The following is a 19,151-nucleotide window of genomic DNA, read 5'->3' as shown; positions in this document are numbered from 1 at the left end:
AATATAAAAATAAAATCTCGTACTAACCAAAATAAGCATACAGAAGTCTGTAGATATATTATAGAGCTTCGATTAGACCATAGAGTTTAGAATTGAGTCTATCTAAGATTTGGAAACAAAAAATATCAAAGAAAAAACCGGCCAAGTATTTATTTACAGTAACTATTATGCATAAAAATAAACAAAAATGTTACAGAATGTACAGGTGAAGGCCTTTTATATGATATCTACCCCACTTGGTATAGTCATCTTACTTTGAACGGACAGACAAACAACAAAGTGATTCTACGAGGGTTCCTTTTTTCCTTTTGAGATACGGAACCCTAAAAACCAGAGTGAGGCCTTTACCCAATCGATTTCTAAGAATATTCTCTTCTTCTTGAAATGCCGTCTCCTATCGGAGGTTGACAATCATTAGGGCTGTGCACCTTGGACAATGCTGCTCGGAAAAGAGATAGGGCACTCTTCCCGTACCATTGGCGTAAATTCCTTAGCCACGACGTTCTTCTACGGCCTGGTGGTCTTCTGCCGGCTATTTTCCCCTGAATAAGGAGGTCGTATTTGCTATTTCTCATAATGTGGCCGAAGAAATACAACTTCCGCACTTTTATCGTCTTCAGGATATTAGAATCAGCATTTTAATGCTAAGAGCCTCAATAGCTCAACGGGTACAGGAGTGGACTGAAAACCGAAAGGTCGACGGTTCTAACCCCGCCCGTTGCACTATTATCGTACCTACTCCTCTAGCACAAGCTTTACGCAGAGTTGGAGAGGAAAGGGGAATATTAGTCATTTAACATGGCTGTTATAAAAAAAACAAAATCCAAACTTACAAGGGGGAGCAAAAAACTAACAGATATTAAAATGAAATCCACGCGAATAAATTCGCAATAAAAAATGGGTTCCTTAAAATGTGGGTTGTTCCGTATGATGAATACTATTAGGTATAATGTTCTTTACTCAGCCCAAACTAATATTCCTATTTTAACCGATCAAAATATTTTTCTTTTTTTTTACTTAACCGAAGCATCTTCGTTATTTTCTACAAAAAAATCACAAAGTATCTAATCTAATGGGACACAAAGAGATATGATTTTGGAAATAAGCCGCCCGTAATTGCTTAAATCTGGCAGCTTTCCCCGCATTGATAGGTAGGTAGATAGATAGGTAGGTATTTTCTTCCGATACATTTGATTTCAAAGAGGTTCCACACCGACGCTTCCAAAACACGGCTTTCAGCTTACGCCCTGGTGATTTATAAATAAACGTGTAGGTATATACAGGTTGTATATACACATTTATTATCCGGGTTGCGAAGCTGAAGTGGCAATGGGCAGGCATAGTTCGTACAACCGATAGACTTTGGGGTCCCAAGGTGCTGGAATGGCGACCTCGCACCGGAAGACGCAGCGTTGGAAGACCCCCCACTAGGTGGACGGACGACATCAGACGAGTCGCAGGGAGCCGCTGGATCCAGGCGGCGCAAGACCGTGGCGTGTGGAAGTCCCTACAAGAGACCTATGTCCAGCAGTGGACGTCTATTGGTTGATGATGATGATGAAGATGATACAGGTTGTAACCAAAACGCTAGCAAAAACTTAGCGCTATTGTTATACTACCTAAACACAATCCAATACCAATAACCATTTGCCTCATTTTGTAGTTTTTGTGATTTAGTATTTTTCAAACTCGCAATGTATAGCGAGCAAAACTTGGGTCAATGCCCCGCCTACGACACGGCATTGACTCCGAGTGGTCTACTTACGCATCGTACGTTGACCTGTAGCGTCAGTCAGATGTTTTATTTGCAATATATCGTAAACTTTTACAAAGTTATAGGATTTTTATATATTTTTTTTTCGCATTTTTAGGGTTCCGTACCTCAAAAGGAAAAACGTAACCCTTATAGGATCACTTTGTTGTCTGTCTGTCTGTCAAGAAACCTACAGGGTACTTCCCGTTGACCTAGAATCATGAAATTTGACAGGCACGTAGGTCTTATAGCAGACATTAGGGGGAAAATCTGAAAACCGTGAATTTGTGGTTACATTATACAAAAAATTGTGGTCAACCCGTTTGCAATATATTTATCGACATATTAAATTGAATATAATTACAAAAAAAATAAAAACCGACTTCGTTACACAAACACTAAAAATTGAAAAATAATTTAATTTATTACCGAATATATTATGTATACAAGAGTTAATATAGTTCCATAATAATACTTTTTGGTGCCGGTGCCAATTAGCTTTAGCTGCGCGAATCGTCTAGACTTCATATTTTTATGGGACTCCACAATGGCACCTCATTGGCACCGACCCCAAAAAATATTATTATGGAACTATATTAACTCTTGTATACATAATATATTCGGTAATAAATTAAATTATTTTTCAATTTTTAGTGTTTGTGTAACGAAGTCGGTTTTTATTTTTTTTGTAAAAAAATTTTATTTCACAATTTTTAGTGGCCCCATGGAATTATGCTATGACTGGTTAAAAGTCTACTGTTTACTAAGCTATTACACTGATCGCGAGCAATTTACTCTTATCCGTTGAGGAGTTCCAGTATCTATCTTCGAAGATGTTCATCAGATCTTCACCAAATTGAAATGGGACCAACTTTGAAGTATACCCTTTCAAACAAAAAAATAATTTTCAAAATCGGTCTAGGCGTTTTCGAGTTATCGGGGAACATACATAAAAAAAAAAAAAAAAAAAGATTCCGACGAATTGAGAACCTCCTCCTTTTTTTGAAGTCGGTTAAAAATATGTTTCATCCATTAACCAGCTCGGTGAAGGTCGTTCTATATCGGGATCCTATACTAAATAAGTATAGTGCGTGAGATAATATACTTAGTCCGTGAAAATGAGAACTCACTCGCCATTTTAACTCTGTGTTTCAACAGCTGTCATGTCAAAACTCAAAAGTACGGTGCCCCCGTAGACTGAGTAAAAAATCTAGACAAAGAAAACGTTTGATTTCTCATTCACACTAAAAAGAGAGCACAGATAAAGTTACTAATGTGATAAACAGAGACGCAGCTAACCTATTTTTTCTCCCTTATCGTGTATCCGATTTTTTTCAAAAAAAAAGGAATACTGAAGTTGTCAGTTGCAAAACAAACTTTGAGAAATTGTGGCGTCATTTTATTTCTCATTTGTTATTTACTTGTTTTCACATAAAAAACGTTTAATACAAATATTGTTGAGCGGTTTTTACAAATATTGACTACTAAACAATGGTAATTGTCGTGTTGTGTTATTCATCGTTACGTCGTGCTATCGCTATCTCACACGCGGTTACACAGTACTTTAGTCTAGCTTTTTAAATCAGTCTACGGGTGCCCCTTTAAAATAAGGACTAAAATCGTGCTTATGACATGATAGTTGACACATAGAGTAAAATGGCGATTGAGTCTAAAGCAAAGAATTTATAAGTACTACTTCGTGTCTAAAGAGGCGGTCTTGTTTGACAAAAGCACCGCTAGTTTGAAATAAGGATACCTATTTGAATTTAGAAATACAGAATACACAGTGAAAGTAGGGAAACCATTTCACAAAGACGCAAGAGAATAAATTAAATATAATTTCCCCGAACAAAAAGCTGTTTATTTATAAATTATAAAATAGGTTAGCGTCAGGCGGCGGCCATATTTCGAAGGCGGAGTCGAATTCCCTTTGAAATGAAATGTAGCGGAAACAACGCCATATCAATGGGAAACCGACGGATTTAGGTAATTAGGGCGACTTATTCTTTTTTCCAATTAAAAAAATAAAACTTATTATTTTGATTTTCATTAAATACGTAGGTTCCGGACCCGAAGGGTGCCAATGGGACCCTGGTACTAAGCCACCGTTGTCTCTGTCTGATAGCGGGCTGTATCTCATGAACCGTATTTTATTTCAAGTGGCTTTACGGCTTCGGGTGAACCCTACCTACTATAGGTAGAGACTAGGCACAGATTGTGTACGTATAACTACGTTTAAAAAAAAAAAAATAGCGAGCAAACGAGCAGACGGATCACCTGATGTTAAGTGATTAGCGCCGCCCATAAACATTTGCAGTACCAGAGGAACCACCAATGCGTTGCCGGCCTTTTAGGAATTTGTTGTATTACCGCTATATTATAAATCCCGTAAATTGCTATTGCGCTGGAACCATGTCTCTGTAACATAGAAATGACGTCATTTTGACGTCATTTGACGTATATTTAATTAAAAATATACCATCAGTTCGACACTTCAGTCTAGTGCTGACGTCACTAAAATTGCGGCCACGCACATTAGTAATTTGCGGGACTTATAATAGGGTCCCGTTGGAACCCTAAAAAAGAAACAAAACACAAGAGTAACTAAAATCAATGAATCTCTCTAATCATAACCCAATATCAATCGATTATTAAAATAATTTCCCTTATCATTCAGTACAAAAAAATTGTAATTAAAAAATTCTTTGAAACAATAAACAATGCTTTCAATCGCTAAAGTGAGAGTGGGTGATGATGATAATGATCATAATCTTTAGATGATTCATCTTCTAAGCGCCTTTGACCAACATTTCCTTTCAGACCCAATATGGTGGCTCAGCCCATCTCTAGGTTTCATCACATGCGTTTCAGGGTTCCGTACCTCAAAGCGGAAAAAAGGAACCCTTATAGGATCACTTCGTTGTCTGTCTGTCAATCTGTTAGTCTGTCGTGTCTGTCAAGAAAACCTGTAGGGTACTTCCCGTTGACCAAGAACCATGAAATTTGGCAGGTAGGTAGATCTCATATCACAAGTAAAGAAAAAAACGGAAATTGTAAATTTGTGATTATAGCACAAAAAAAAATTAAAATAAATGTTCATGAACAACTAATTAGTATTTTCAATTTTCAAAGTAAGGTAACTATACCAAGTGGGGTATGATATGAAAGGACTTTATCTGAACATTATAAAACAGATTTTTATTTATTTTTAAATATAATAGTTTTAGATTTATCGTGCAAAATGTCGAAAAAAATGCTCGAGCACGAAACCCTCGGTACGCGAGTCTGACTCGGACTTGGCCGGTTTTTTATTCATGGCAAACCCGTATTTTACCCCCTTACAGATTGAATTTCCAAAAATATTTTCTTAACGGATGTCTGTGTCATACGACTACAGGCTACTTTTTATCCCGGAAAAATCAAAGAGTTCCCACGGGATTTTTTAAAACGCGAACGAAGTCGCGGGCATCATCTAGTAGGCTATAAATAATTACAAACGTACCGCGGCTGAAGTCGCGAGCAAAATCTGTTCACCAATAAAGTTAAAACTACTAGGTACTAGTTGATCGTACCTGTGTCGGATCGGTCGCGAGATGACCCCGCGATGTCATCACTGTGAAGAGGACAGGGACTCCGCACAGCACACGCTTGAAGAGTGCCCTGCCTGGGAGCCCGAGCGGTGCACCCTGGTCGGCTGCATAAAAAAATTAAATAAAAAAATAAAAACCTTTTTTATTCGTATAAACTTTTACAAGCACTTACGAATAGTCGGATGCATCTACCACTGGTTCGGAATGCCTTTCCTACCGAGAAGAACCAGCAATAAACTCGGCGGTTGCTCTTTTCAAATATTTGATATAGGTACAAGATTAGCCCATGTATAAAATAGTATTTGCAGTCTTGTGCGTTGGTGGAACGAGCTGCAGGTCAAATCCACGCTCTTTTATCATTTAGATAATCTTCAATTGTGTAATATGCTTTTTTCAGGAGCATATTTTTAATAGATTTTTTAAACTTGTGCAAAGGTAAGTCCAAAATAGTTTGCGGAATTTTATTATAAAAGGTAGGGAGAGACTTGTCACCACCAGCTGTCATAGCGGCAATGTTGGAAGACAATGAAGCATGGCGGGCAGTGGTCTCCTTCTGTGAAACAGTAATGTTCAAGAAGGAGGCCGCCGAGCGGGTTCGCGAGCGCGCTGATCCTGCTCGAAGGCGGAGATATCAGGGCAGCGTTGATCAACGTCCTGATCAGTTAAAACCATAGTCCTTGGCGCTAGGACTTCGAAGTCGCGAGTGGCTGCACTTTCTCGAGGATGTGTCCAACGGGCGTCGCGCGAGAGAGGCACCGGCGTACGTTCTTTAGAGTTCCCGGAGCCTCTCAATAACGCGCTGAGGAGGGCCACCGAGGGGGTTTTAGTGGGTAGAAATCCTACATAACCCGATTGGGTATCTTAAGAAGATTTCCCCCTCGAAAAAAAAAAAGGTACTAGTTGATCACTTGATCAATATGTCCGGCAGAATTACTTGTTTGAATAATGCCGGTGCCACTCGCTCGAGGCATAGAACGACCACGTCGATCTATGGTCTTTCCTAACAAAAAATTGAACGAACCCCATTCTTATTAATCCCTATCACTTTAGAACATGATATACATTGCTGGTTAAAGCCTAAATTTTATGAATAACTATCTGATACCCGCAACTTCTAACTGTTTTCTAACTGGAAGCTGTGATAGCCTGGCTAGCGCAGCGTCCTAGTTGTAAGAGATAATTTTTGGATAACAATTATTTATTTTACATGTTTGAAAGGACTTGATGACGTGACTCATAAGTGGGCATTCTTGATGAACATAATAGTGATAGAGATACTTAGTGAGTGAGAGAGAGAGTCTCATAATAATATGAGTGACAAAGACTCACCAAAGAGAGCTTTACGAAGAAGTCTCTTTCTGAAATTAGATGTGCAATATTTCCTGCCGGGTACTGTACTACTGTGAAGCTGTGATAGACTAGTGGTTAAGACTCCCGCCTTCTAATCGGAGGTCGGGGGTTCGATCCCGGGGACGCACCTATAACTTTTCGGAGTTATGTGCGTTTTAATTAATTAAAAATCACTTGCTTTAACGGTGAAGGAAAACATCGTGAGAGTTCTACATAATGTTCTTAAAGGTGTGTGAAGTCTACCAATCCGCACATGGCCAGCGTGGTAGACTATGGCCAAAACCCCCCTCACTCTGAGAGGAGACCCGTGCTCTGTAGTGAGCCGGTAATGGGTTGATCATGATGATGATGATGACCCGCAATTTCGTCCGCGTGGGTATACCTTGATTTTTAATCTCGCGCGAACTCTTTGATTTTCCGGGATAAAAAGTAGCCAATGTGTTTTGTCAGGGTATAAGCTTTTTTGTATTATTCAGATACAAGTTAGCCCTTAACTGCAATCGCACCTGGTGGTAAGTGACGATGCAGTCTAAAATGGAAGCGGGCTAACCTGGAAGGGGTATGGCAGTTTTTAAAAAACCCATACCCCTTTGGTTTTATCGTACCGCACACTTTGCCACCGGTAACTAGCCACGGCCAAAGCCTCCCACCAGACCAGACCAGAAATTTAGAAATTATAAAATTCTAAGCCCCTGCCGGGAATCGAACCCGGGACTTCCCACTAAGAAGATAACAGCGCTTACCACTGCGAATGTTTAGCAGCTGCATGTTGCACCATGCACATAGATTTGATCTGTTTCAGCGGATATTTGCAAATTAAGCTTTATTTGGCAGGTAGGTTGGTCTTATAGCTGGCATTAGGGGAAAAATCTGAAAACCGTGAATTTGTGGTTACATCACACAAAAAAATTAAATTGTGGTCATAAACTAATAATTAGTATTTTCAATTTTCGAAGTAAGATAACTATATCAAGTGGGGTATCATATCAAAGATCTTCACCTGTGCATTCTAAAACAGATTTTCATTTATTTTTATGCATCATAGTTTTTGAGTTATCGTGCAAAATGTCCAAAAAAGTACGACTGTAGTACGGAACCCTCGTTGTGAGAGTCTGACTCGCACTTGGCCGGTTTTTTATATATCGTGAAGATGTAGGTATCTATTGTTAAAGTACCTAACTTTGCAATGCCCTAACAGGGCTTCATGTAATTATGAAAGCAAATGAATAAAATAAACGAAATTAAACATTTCGATAATTTCCATAAATCCTGCAATGTTAATAAAATCGGCAATGTACTCGTTAATATCTGAGAAATCGATTTTGATTCGATTCGGTCATCCCGTATCGATGTTCGTGACTCGTCGAATGTGCTGATTCACTTTGGTCAGAGCATGAGGTTTTGAAATGTTGTTTTGTATTTCAAATATTATGTTCTCAGTCATCTCGATGTCTTCAAAAATTTTGCTTAGGTAGGTATGTTTTACAGAATCGCCAAATTCACCATATCCGTTAAAAATACAAGTAAAAGGATACCAGAAGTGAATTTAAAGTCAAACAGAAAAGCAGGGCATTAATAAGCTATTTTTGGATTAGTTATTTGAATGTCCTCTCTTGTTAAACTTGCGCGCAGATATTGATCGTGGCGTAGAGGTTTACTCTTTATACTAACCAAACTGTAACATTAACTTGATTAGGGCACAAAATTACTATTAAAACCAATCAATCAAAATGGCGACCTAAACACAAAAAGCATATAATAGTTAGCGAGTCTCGCGTCGAACGAGATTACCTTAAAATTCATCAACCACCCGTATTTATACAATCGACTCAAGATATCGACGCAACAGCCGTCAGAGATAATTTATTACAAGTGCGATAACACAAGTAATTATACTTATTAAACACTAGTTTGTCTGAGTGAGTTAGTCAGTTTCTTGTATAGTTATTTTAATTTAAACAATAATACAGTCCGAAAAGTTGAATCGCTCAGTCATGGTCGTGTCACTTAAACTGTTTTTACGCAGTCCATGCACAGAGCGTGACCGTGGGGGTAGGCCTTAGTGCTGACATGAGGCATCTGATCATTTAAGGCAAAGTTGTTCAAAAAATTGACAAATTTAAAGGCTCTATAAAGTCACCTAAGCCACCAAAGCCTAAAGACGAAAGTCTTTAATGAGTGTGTCCTACCTGTGATGACGTATGGCGCTGAGACGTGGACACTGACAGTTGGCCTTGTCCACAAGTTCAAAGTCGCTCAGCGGGCTATGGAGCGGGCTATGTTGGGTATCTCTCTGAGGGACAAAATCCGTAACGAGGAAATCCGTAGAAGAACCAGAGTGACCGACATAGCCCAACGAATTAGCCAGCTGAAGTGGCATTGGGCAGGCCACGTCTGCCGCAGAACCGATGGCCGATGGGGCAGACGTGTTCTGGAGTGGAGACCGCGTATCAGCAAGCGCAGTGTGGGACGACCTCCAACCCGCTGGACTGACGACCTTAAGAAGATAGCGGGAAGTGGGTGGATGAGGAAGGCGGAGGATCGTGTGTGGTGGCGTGCTCTTGGGAAGGCCTATGTCCAGCAGTGGACGCAAAAAGGCTGATTGATTGATGATGATAAAGTCACCTGTTAACTAAAGTGAGTAGTTTGCCATCACGGTTACAGTAGGTACCTACGCGGCAGAAAGTAATGTACATCGACCTTTAGAAGGAGATAGCAGATTTGAAGAGCGTTGTCTCTGTCGCTGAGACCGACAAAACGTCACATAGGTAGGTAGGTATGAGTGACAGAGACAACGCTCTACAAAGCCGAAATGTCATTCTAAAGGCCGATATACATTACTTTCTGCCACGACAGTACAGTACAGTACAGTACAGAGTAATGTGATTGCATACAGAAGTTCGACGAAGCCGTCTCGACACAGCAATCGCGCGGCAAGTGCGGGACGAAGGAGTCACCCACACTGGCCCACGTAAGTAATTAGGGTCCTATGTTGAACGGTCGTCGTGGTCGTCATTTACCACGACATCAGAGCGTGTCTCTCTTAATACTGTGTCATCAGCTGGTATGTAGGTAAAATATAGATGCTTAAATATTGTAAACAATAAAACAGTCCGAAAAGTTGAATCGCTCAGTCATGGTCGTGTCACTTAAACTGTTTTTACGCAGTCCATCCAAAGAGCGTGACCGTGGGGGTAGGCCTAAGTGCTGACATGAGGCATCTGATCATTTAAGGTCAAGCTGCTTTAGCGTTCAAACTTTCGATGTCGTGAGTGAGTCCCTTTGAAAAAGTACCCCGGATGGGTTTGAAACTAGTCGGGCTTACGTTCACTAACCACGTGAGTACAGCCGGGAACTTTTATCACACTATACAATATTATAAATGCGAAAGTGTGTTTGTTTGTTTGTTTATTGGTTTGTTGGTTTGCCCTTCAATCACGTCGCAACGGAGCAACGAATGGATGTGTTTTTTTGCATGGGTAGTAAAGACCTGTTTGTGTGTGTGTATGTTTGTTACTCTTTCACGCAAAAACTACGGGACGGATTTGGCTGAGGAATGTAGATAGATTATACTCTGTATAAACACATATGCTACTTTTTATTCCGGAAAATCAAATAGTTTCCTGGGGATTTTGAAAAACAAAAATCCACACGGACGAAGTCGCGGGCATCAGGTAATATTTTTATAAGACCAAGTTCAAAAATTATTTATTTACTAGCTCATTTCCGTGACTTCGTCTGCGTGGACTACACAAATTTTCAATTCCCTATTTTCCACCCTAGGCGTTGAATTCTCAAAAATCCTTTCTAAACGGATGTCTCTGTCATAATACTAGCTGCTTGCAAAATTAAAAAATGTTCATTTTCATATGTCAAGCAGGGTATATCTATCGGTTGACGATGATGATAGAAAATATAGTAAGAGAAGCGCTTCCCCTTAACATACACCAACGAATTCACAGTCCACCGCGCGGGGCCCCACAAAATACACACAAATTGTAATAAGTATTCAAATATTAACAATTTATAAGCATTTCGCCATTTTACGAGCGTTTTATTAGATATCCCTTATCGTATCTCAATCAAAGGAACTCACATGTCACCTTTGATTCTTTATGTTAGGACTTTTATTACTTTTTATGGTTCCGTACCTCAAAAGGAAAAACGGAACCCTTATAGGATTACTTTCTTGTCTGTCTGTCTGTCTGTCTGTCTGTCTATCAAGAAACCTACAGGGTACTTCCCGTTCCCGTCTTATAGCTGACATTCGGAGAAAAATCTGAAAACCGCGAATTTGTGGTTACATCACACAAAAAAAATTAAATTGTGGTCATAAACTAATAATTAGTATGTTCCATTTTCGAAGTAAGATAACTTATATCAAATGGGGTATAATATGAAAGGTATTCACCTGTACATTCTAAAACAGATTTTTATTTATTTTTATATAATATCATAGTTTTTGAATTATCCTGCAAAATGTCTAAAAATACGACTGTAGTACGGAACCCTCATTGCGCGAGTCTGACTCGCACTTGGCCGGTTTTTTGTTACGGATTTTGTCCCTCACAGAGATACCCAACATAGCCCGCTCCATAGGACGCTGAGCAGTGAACTATGGTTCAGTGAAGTAAATATTATTAACCAAACATATAAAGTCGTCAAGACGAAGCGAACAAGGGCTAAGCAAATTTTCGCGTCGATAATAAAATTTTAACGTCCAGTTAACAAGAAGTCCGGTGTGTTTTAACCACAATAAGCAGTAAAAGTAATCGCCCATTGTTCCCACCGCTTCGAGCACCGCGGGATTCACGGATATATAGAGATGCTGGGAGGCAAGAAGTGACCGGAAGTAAGTAAATAAATAATAAATATAATAAAAATATTTTTTATTCAATTAAACTTTTACAAGTATTTTTGAATCGTCAGCTGCATCTACCACTGGTTCGGAATGCCTTTCCTACCGAGAAGAAACCAGCAAGAAACTCGGCGGTTGCTGTTTTCAAAGATTTGATATACAATAATATTATACCATATTGTATAAAAAAGTAATATTTGCAGTCCTGCGCGTTGGTGGAACGAGCTGCAGGTCAAATCCACGCTATTTTATTAACCGACTTCCAAAAAGGAGGGTTCTCGGCCTGTTTTTTTTTATACTTTTTTTTTAATGTATGTACATCGACTTTTTCCAGGTTTCTGGACCGATTTGCAAAAACTTTTTTAGTCATCAGAGGATGTTGCCCTTAACGCTACAACACCACCTCTCTTCACTGCTTCACACTCGTCTCGGAACGTCCTTCCTTTTCTAGCAATATTAAAATGAAAAAGATGCGGTATCCTTTCCAGTGTCTTAACATCCGTGTAAAATAAGATTACTGGGTCCGGCACCAGAAAAACAATGCCTCGTATATAATATTTGAGGCATTATGTACTTTTGCCGAGGGTACTTATGAATTTGTTCGAATATTGCCTATAAAAGTTTTCGTGTAAGAGTTTTTTTATCTTTTTTTGAAAATTATATTTTATTCGTATATTGCCACTTGCACACGTTCTTTCATAACATTTAGAGTATTCGCCTCTTTGTCTTACCAATGTAATCTTAAATGTATAAAAAGGAAAAGGTGACTGACTGAATGACTGATCTATCAACGCACAGCTCAAACTACTGGACGGATCGGGCTGAAATTTGGCATGCAGATAGCTATTATGACGTAGGCATCCGCTAAGAAAGGATTTATGAAAATTCAACCCCTAAGGGGGTGAAATAGGGGTTTGAAGTTTGTGTAGTCCACGCGGATGAAGTCGCGAGCATAAGTTAGTCTTACATATAAATCACACACAGTTCCTGTAGGAAGTTCTTATTTCTTATACCGGCTTCCCACGGTGCGTGATATTGCGGACAGACTCGGACCAGTCCGCACCGACGCGACGCGCCATGAGAAGAGTATCGTCCGTGGTAGCGCAGACACGCCGCCGTCGTCGTTCGAGTCGTGCTCGGTGCGTGGATGTCTGTTGTCATCGTCGACCGTGCGTAATAATCCGCAGTATCACGGACCGTGGGAAGTAAACATTACAAAACAAAATCTTTGTATCTATAGCTTATAAGCCAATTAAAAATCTTTTGCCTAGCAATTTTGAATTTTCAACCATCATCATCACGATCAACCCATCGTCGGCTCACTACAGAGCACGGGTCTACTCTCAGAGTGAGAAGGGTTTTGGCCATATAGTCTACCACGCTGGCCAGTTGCAGATTGGTAGACTTTACACACCTTTGAGAACATTATGGAGAACTCTCAGGCATGCAGGTTTCCTCACGATGTTTTCTTTCACCGTTAAAGCAAGTGATATTCAATTACTTGAAACGCACATAGCTCCGAAAAGTTAGAGGTGCGTGCCTGGGATCGAACCCCTGACCTCCGATTAGAAGGCGGACGTCCTAACCACTAGGCTATCACAGCATCCTGTAGGTAGTTCTTATTTCTTATACCGGCTTCCCACGGTGCGTGATATTGCGGACAGACTCGGAGCAGTCCGCACCGACGCGCCATGTGAAGAGTATCATCCGTGGTAGCGCAGACACACCGTCGTCGTCGTCCGAGTCGTGCGCGGTGCGTGGATGTCTGTTGTCATCGTCGGCCGTGCGTAATAATCCGCAGTATCACGGACCGTGGGAAGTAAGCATTACAAAACAAAACTTTTGTACAGTACGCGGCCTAAAGTAATGTAGAGCGTTGTCCCTGTCATTGAGACCGACAAAACGTCATATAGGTATGAGTGACAAAGACAACGCTCTACAAAGCATAAATATGTCATTCTAAAGGCCGAAGTCCCGCAAATTGCTAATGCGCGTGGCCGCCATTTTAGTGACGTCAGCACTAGACTGAAGTTCCGAGCTGATAGTATGTTTTTATTTCGGCTGACGTCAAAATGACGTCATTTCGATGTTAATGAGACATGGTTCCAGCGCAATAGCAATTCGCAGAACTTATACATTACTTTCTGCCACGTACTGTATCTACCTTACAAACCAACTAAAAATCTTTTGCCTAGCAATTTTCAACCATTCCACTTGGAAATACAAATCACTTTCAAGTTACGGATGTACAAAATTAATTTTGTCATCAGAAAATGGGATACGTCGTATGAAACGTTGCACTTGCGACTTTTTCCACTTTTTTGCGTAAGTATTTCATCACTGATCTCTATTAATACAAGTACGCTGGAACTGCGATTGCCGACCTGTTTTTGAAGCAACATGATTTTCGTCATTTTGGCGCTAATCGCAGCAGCGAGTGTCATGTAAGCGTACTCGGAACTAAAATATATTAATTATAGACTAGCTTATGCCCGCGACTTCGTCCGCGTGGTCTACACAATTTTCAAACCCCTATTTCACCCCCTTAGGGGATGAATTTTTAAAAACCCTTTCTTAGCCGATACCTTCGTCATAATAGCTACCTGCATGCCAAAATTGAGCCCGATCCGTCCAATAGTTTGATCAGTCAGTCAGTCGGTCAGTCAGTCACCTTTTCCCTTTATATATTTAGATGAGAAATTTTTCCAAGGAAATAAAAGCTTAATTTGATGTACTTCGCTGAAACAGACAAATCTGTATGGATATCGAAACGTGCGTCGAGTGTGTTTTGAGATTTGTGTGGTGCTGTGGTGGTGGTGCGTATTGCTTGCTTGGTGGCTGGCTTTTCCTGCATGTTTAGCAGTAGGAGGTGCACATCGCATGCTGCACAACACCATACAGATTTGTCTGTCTCGGCAGCTTATAGTAAAATTAAGCTTTCAGTTCCTTGTATATCATGGACTTCCGCAAAGTACAGTACCCGGCAGGAAATATTGTACATCGGTCTTTAGAAAGAGGTGCAGTTTCGTAGAGCGTTGTCTCTGTCGTTGAGGCCGACAAATCGTCACATAGGTATGAGTGACAGAGAAAACGCCCTACAAAGCCGAAATCTCTTTCTAAAAGTCGATGTACATTGACACAAAGTGACAATAATTTTAATTCCCGATACGCTCGCTGGGGCGCTTTGAGTGCCACAAAGAATCACTATCATTTTGTATGGCACAACTCTTCCAGCGTACTTGTATATGTCCATTTCAACGGTTTTTCATGCAATTGCTTCGAATAATCGAGTTCGAAACGATTCGGAATCGATGAAATCAGATGTCGATTGACACTCGAGTCGAGTGAATGAATTCGGAATGGTTTATCTCGGGTCGAGAAATTCCTTATATCTACTAGCTGTGAGGTTTCGATTTGCTAGAATTGCTACCTAGATTGAATTTTAGGTACTTACTTAGTCGTATCAAAAACGTATTTAAAAATGTGATATTTTCTTTTTAGGGTTCCGTACCTCAAAACGAAAAAAGGAACCCTTATACGATTACTTTGTTGTCTGTATGTATTTCAAGAAACCTATAGGGTACTTCCCGTACAGAGTCTAGACTCTTGAAATTTGGCAAGTAGTTAGGTCTTATTGCACGCATAAGGGGAAAAATCTGAAAACCGTGAATTTATGGTCACATCATTCAAAAGAAATTAAAATGTGTTCATGAACAAATAATTAGTATTTTCAACTTTAAATGTAAGATAACTATACCAAGTGGGGTGTCCTAGTCATCACATGAAAAAAACCGATCAAGTGCGAGCCAGGCTCGCCCACCGAGGGTTCCGTACTACAGTCGTATTTTTTCGACATTTTGCAAGATAAATCAAAAACTATGATGCATACAAATAAACACAAATCTGTTTTAGAATGCACAAGTGAAGCCCTTTCATATGGTATCTCAGATGATATATGTAGTTATAATACTTTGAAAATTAAAAAACACTAATTATTAGACCACAATTTAACTTTTTTTGTGTGATGTAACCAGAAATACACGGTTTTCAGATTTGTCCCCTTATGTCTGCTATAAGACCTACCTAGTAGGTACCTATCTGCCAAATTTCATGATTCTAGATCAACGGGAAGTACCTCGTAGGTTTCTTGACAGACAGAGAGACAATAAATTGATCCTATAAGGGTTCCGTGTTACTTTTTAAAAGAACCCTAAAAATCATAAAAAATCATAGATTAAGGGAATAAAAGATAGATATTCCAAGTGTCAATAATGACATAAACGCCATGCACACGAATTTTCAAAACATTTTCAAAATCAATAGTAATTTATATTTGATCCTGCACTTTTTTTAAACAAATTTTTTATAACCAAAGCAAACAACGCCGGAAGATGCAGCCTTGTCTGTCTTGCGTAGCAGACTATGCAGAAACCAAAACTTTAAGTGATAACCAAAAACACCAAAAAATCAAAGAAAATACAAACCAAGCTGACCAAGAAATACATAGAGACTTTAACATTATAGAAAGTATATGGAAAGGTGCTTTACAAAAAGCCCAATTAGGTAAGAACCTCAAACTAATACCAACCGTGCATGCAGCCCAACAACCAGAAGGACCACAAAGAAACATATTAAGAGTAATAGACCAAGATAATCTAGATCAAGTATTAAACGGAGATCTTCACATTATACAAAGAATATGGAAAGGTGCTGTACAAAAAGCCCAATTAGGTAAGAACCTCAAACTAATACCAACAGTGCATGCAGCCCAACAACCAGAAGAACCACAAAGAAACATATTAAGAGTAATAGACCATGATAATGTAGATCAAGTATTAAACGGAGATCTTCACATTATACAAAGAATATGGAATAGTGCTTTACAAAAAACTTTATTAGGAGCAAATTTCATAGCAGTGCATGCAATTAAACTACATAAAGCACCGGACCAAAACAATATAGACGAAGCATTAATTGGAGACATAATAAAAAAGTTATGGAAAGCTTTGCAAAAAGTCTTATCAGGAAAAAACTTCAAAGTAATACCAGAAGTGAATGCAGTCAAAGTACCAGAAGAACCACAAGAAAACACCCTAAAAGGAATAGATCAAGTCGATATAGACCTAGTATTCAACGGTGATCTTTACATTATAGAAAAAATATGGAAAAATGCCATACAAAAATCTCAGTTAGGAGCAAATTACAAAATAGTCCATGCAACCAAACTACCAAAAGCAACAGACCGAGATAACACCGACCAAGCATTAAATGGAGACCTATATATTATAAAAAGATTCTGGAAAGCTTTGGAAAAAGTTCTATCAAGAAAGAATTTCAAAGTATTGCCAGATGTGCATGCAGTTCAATCAGAAGAACTACAAAGAAACACATCAAAAGGAATAGATCAAGACAATATAGACCTTTATATTATAGGAAGAATATGGATACGTGCTTTACAAAAAGCACTATTAGGAGCAAATTTCAATGTAATACCAGTTGTGCATGCAGCCAAACAACCAGAGCCACCACAAAAACCTCCTAAAATGAAGTACACAGACTTACCTATATACGAATCCCCACATAACGAATATAAAGAATATCTTGAAGATAAAGACAAATGTCTTGAAAGAAACACAAAATTACTACATAAATTTCTACTACCATACACGAAGAAATACAGAAAGATTGCCCAAGAAAATTTATGTCACGCAAAATGCATTGTAAATAAGTATTGTGTTAATACTTGTGCTTGTGTTAAGAAAGCTAAGAATGATTTTAAAGCAACTATGAGAGATCCAGAGAATTTGGCAGTCAGACAAGCAGTGGTTGGTGTTGGAACTCTCACAGGATATTTAATAGGTATGTTATTTAACCGATTTTTATTTATTTATTAGACAACTTAAACCTATCATTACAGGCTAACCTAATGCGATAATATGCGATTTTAAATCATAGGCTAACGCTTGGCTGCATTGAGACCTGCTGGCAAGTAATGATGCAGCCTAAGATGGAACGCGCTTGCCTAGAAGATGCCTATTCACTCTTGACCTTGAAGGTACCCATATTAGTTTAGATTGAAATTGAAGAAAACTAAGAAAGAATTGAAGAAACTTGCAGCTCCTACCTTCCGCCTCAGGAAAGTCCAAAAGTCATTTGTGGGTATGGGTATTACCTTTTATAATAAAATCCCGCAAACTATTTTGGACTTACCTTTGCACAAGTTTAAAAAATCTATTAAAAATATGCTCCTGAAAAAAGCATATTAGACAATTGAAGATTATCTAAATGATAAAAGAGCGTGGATTTGACCTGCAGCTCGTTCCGGCGACGCACAAGACTGCAAATACTATTTTATACATGGCATAATCTTGTACCTATATCAAATATTTGAAAAGAGCAACCGCCGAGTTTCTTGCTGGTTCTTCTCAGTAGGAAAGGCATTCCGAACCAGTGGTAGATGCATCCGACTATTCGAAAGTACTTTTAAAAGTTTATTCGAATAAAAAAGATTTTTATTTTATTTTATTTTATTTTATTGTACTAGTGGCCAGCCCGAACTAAGCCTGCAGAGATATAGACTTTATTCAGACTTCAGTCTTCACTTATGCTGAGTTCTATAGAGTGTGCTTTGACTTAGCTCTGTAGGGCGATTGTCTAAAACCTGCATCAATCGTTATTACAATCTCAATTGTTCTGATTGGCTGAGTTTGTGCGATTCTTGTTGCAACATTGCATTGTGGCCAGTAGTGAGCGAGCATTAACCAATCAGAGATTATTGCGATCGTGACATTGTAGCTGTCAAACAACCGCGCTAGGGCCCCAGATTTTCAGTTAAAATGAGACAGATTTATGCCACTTCCACGGGCCACGGTCTTGCCCCACCTGAATCCAACCACTCCCTGCGTTTGATGTCGTCTGTCCACCTGGGGTGGGCGGGTATCAGCACTGCGCCTTTCGGTTTTATCTATACTTTAATTTTACTTTTTTTATAGGTGGCGGAGGAGGGTTACCACGTAGATTCTTCTTCACAAGCATCGGCTTTCTGGCCACGGGAGCTCTATGCTTCCCTAAGGAGACCGATGAGGTTTTCCGGTCTTTCACCTACATGGTAGCTAAGGCGGTGATATCAATATATAATATGGCTTGCAATAAAAACGCAGATTTGAGAGAGAGGCTTGCATGTAGGGAGGATTTGCCTTCGCCGCCGCCGCAAAGAAAGGCTATACAGTGTCCACCGAAGAAATAAAAATATTTTTTTATTTATTCTATAGAAAAGTGTCCGTTTTTAATTCATTTATTAATTTCATTTCATACTTCAAGCATCGGTCGGGGAGCGCTATACTTTCCTAAGGAAACCGATGAGGTTTTCCGGTCTTTCACCTACATGGTAATTGGTAGCTAAGGCGGTGATATCAATGTATAATATGGCTTGCAGTAAAAACGCAGAATTGAGAGGCTTGCATGTAGGGAGGATTTGCCTTCGCCGCCTCCGCAAAGAAAGGCTATACAGTGTCCACCGAAGAAATAAAAAAAAAATTATTTATTCTATAGAAAAGTGTCCGTTTCTAATTTATAATATTTTTCATTTATTCATTTCATT

General features: G+C 39.2%; 1 protein-coding gene across 1 annotated transcript; it reads left to right on the top strand.

Annotated features, from left to right (window-relative positions):
- Nucleotides 1-6,066: 6,066 nt before the first annotated feature.
- On the top strand, nucleotides 6,067-18,818 carry LOC117994592 (uncharacterized). The gene is made up of 5 exons (XM_069508053.1): nucleotides 6,067-6,103; nucleotides 9,590-9,664; nucleotides 16,151-16,282; nucleotides 16,745-17,410; nucleotides 18,544-18,818. Exons 1-5 carry the CDS (start codon nucleotides 6,067-6,069, stop codon nucleotides 18,795-18,797), a joined length of 1,164 nt encoding a protein of 387 aa, XP_069364154.1. The 3' UTR covers nucleotides 18,798-18,818.
- Nucleotides 18,819-19,151: the final 333 nt, after the last annotated feature.

This window comes from Maniola hyperantus, chromosome 27 (assembly GCF_902806685.2).
Source record: "Maniola hyperantus chromosome 27, iAphHyp1.2, whole genome shotgun sequence".
NCBI lineage: Eukaryota > Metazoa > Arthropoda > Insecta > Lepidoptera > Nymphalidae > Maniola > Maniola hyperantus.
This window is presented reverse-complemented; position numbering and strand designations above follow the sequence as displayed.

What these genes read in the sequence shown, in the direction of transcription:
- LOC117994592 (XM_069508053.1), top strand. Translation starts at nt 6,067, where the DNA reads ATGTGTCCAACGGGCGTCGCGCGAGAGAGGCACCGGC. An exon ending in CGCGCGAGAGAGGCACCGGC is followed by an intron (nt 6,104 to 9,589) that starts GTACGTTCTTTA and finishes GATTGCATACAG; the next exon opens with AAGTTCGACGAAGCCGTCTC. An exon ending in AGTCACCCACACTGGCCCAC is followed by an intron (nt 9,665 to 16,150) that starts GTAAGTAATTAG and finishes CCGTGCATGCAG; the next exon opens with CCCAACAACCAGAAGGACCA.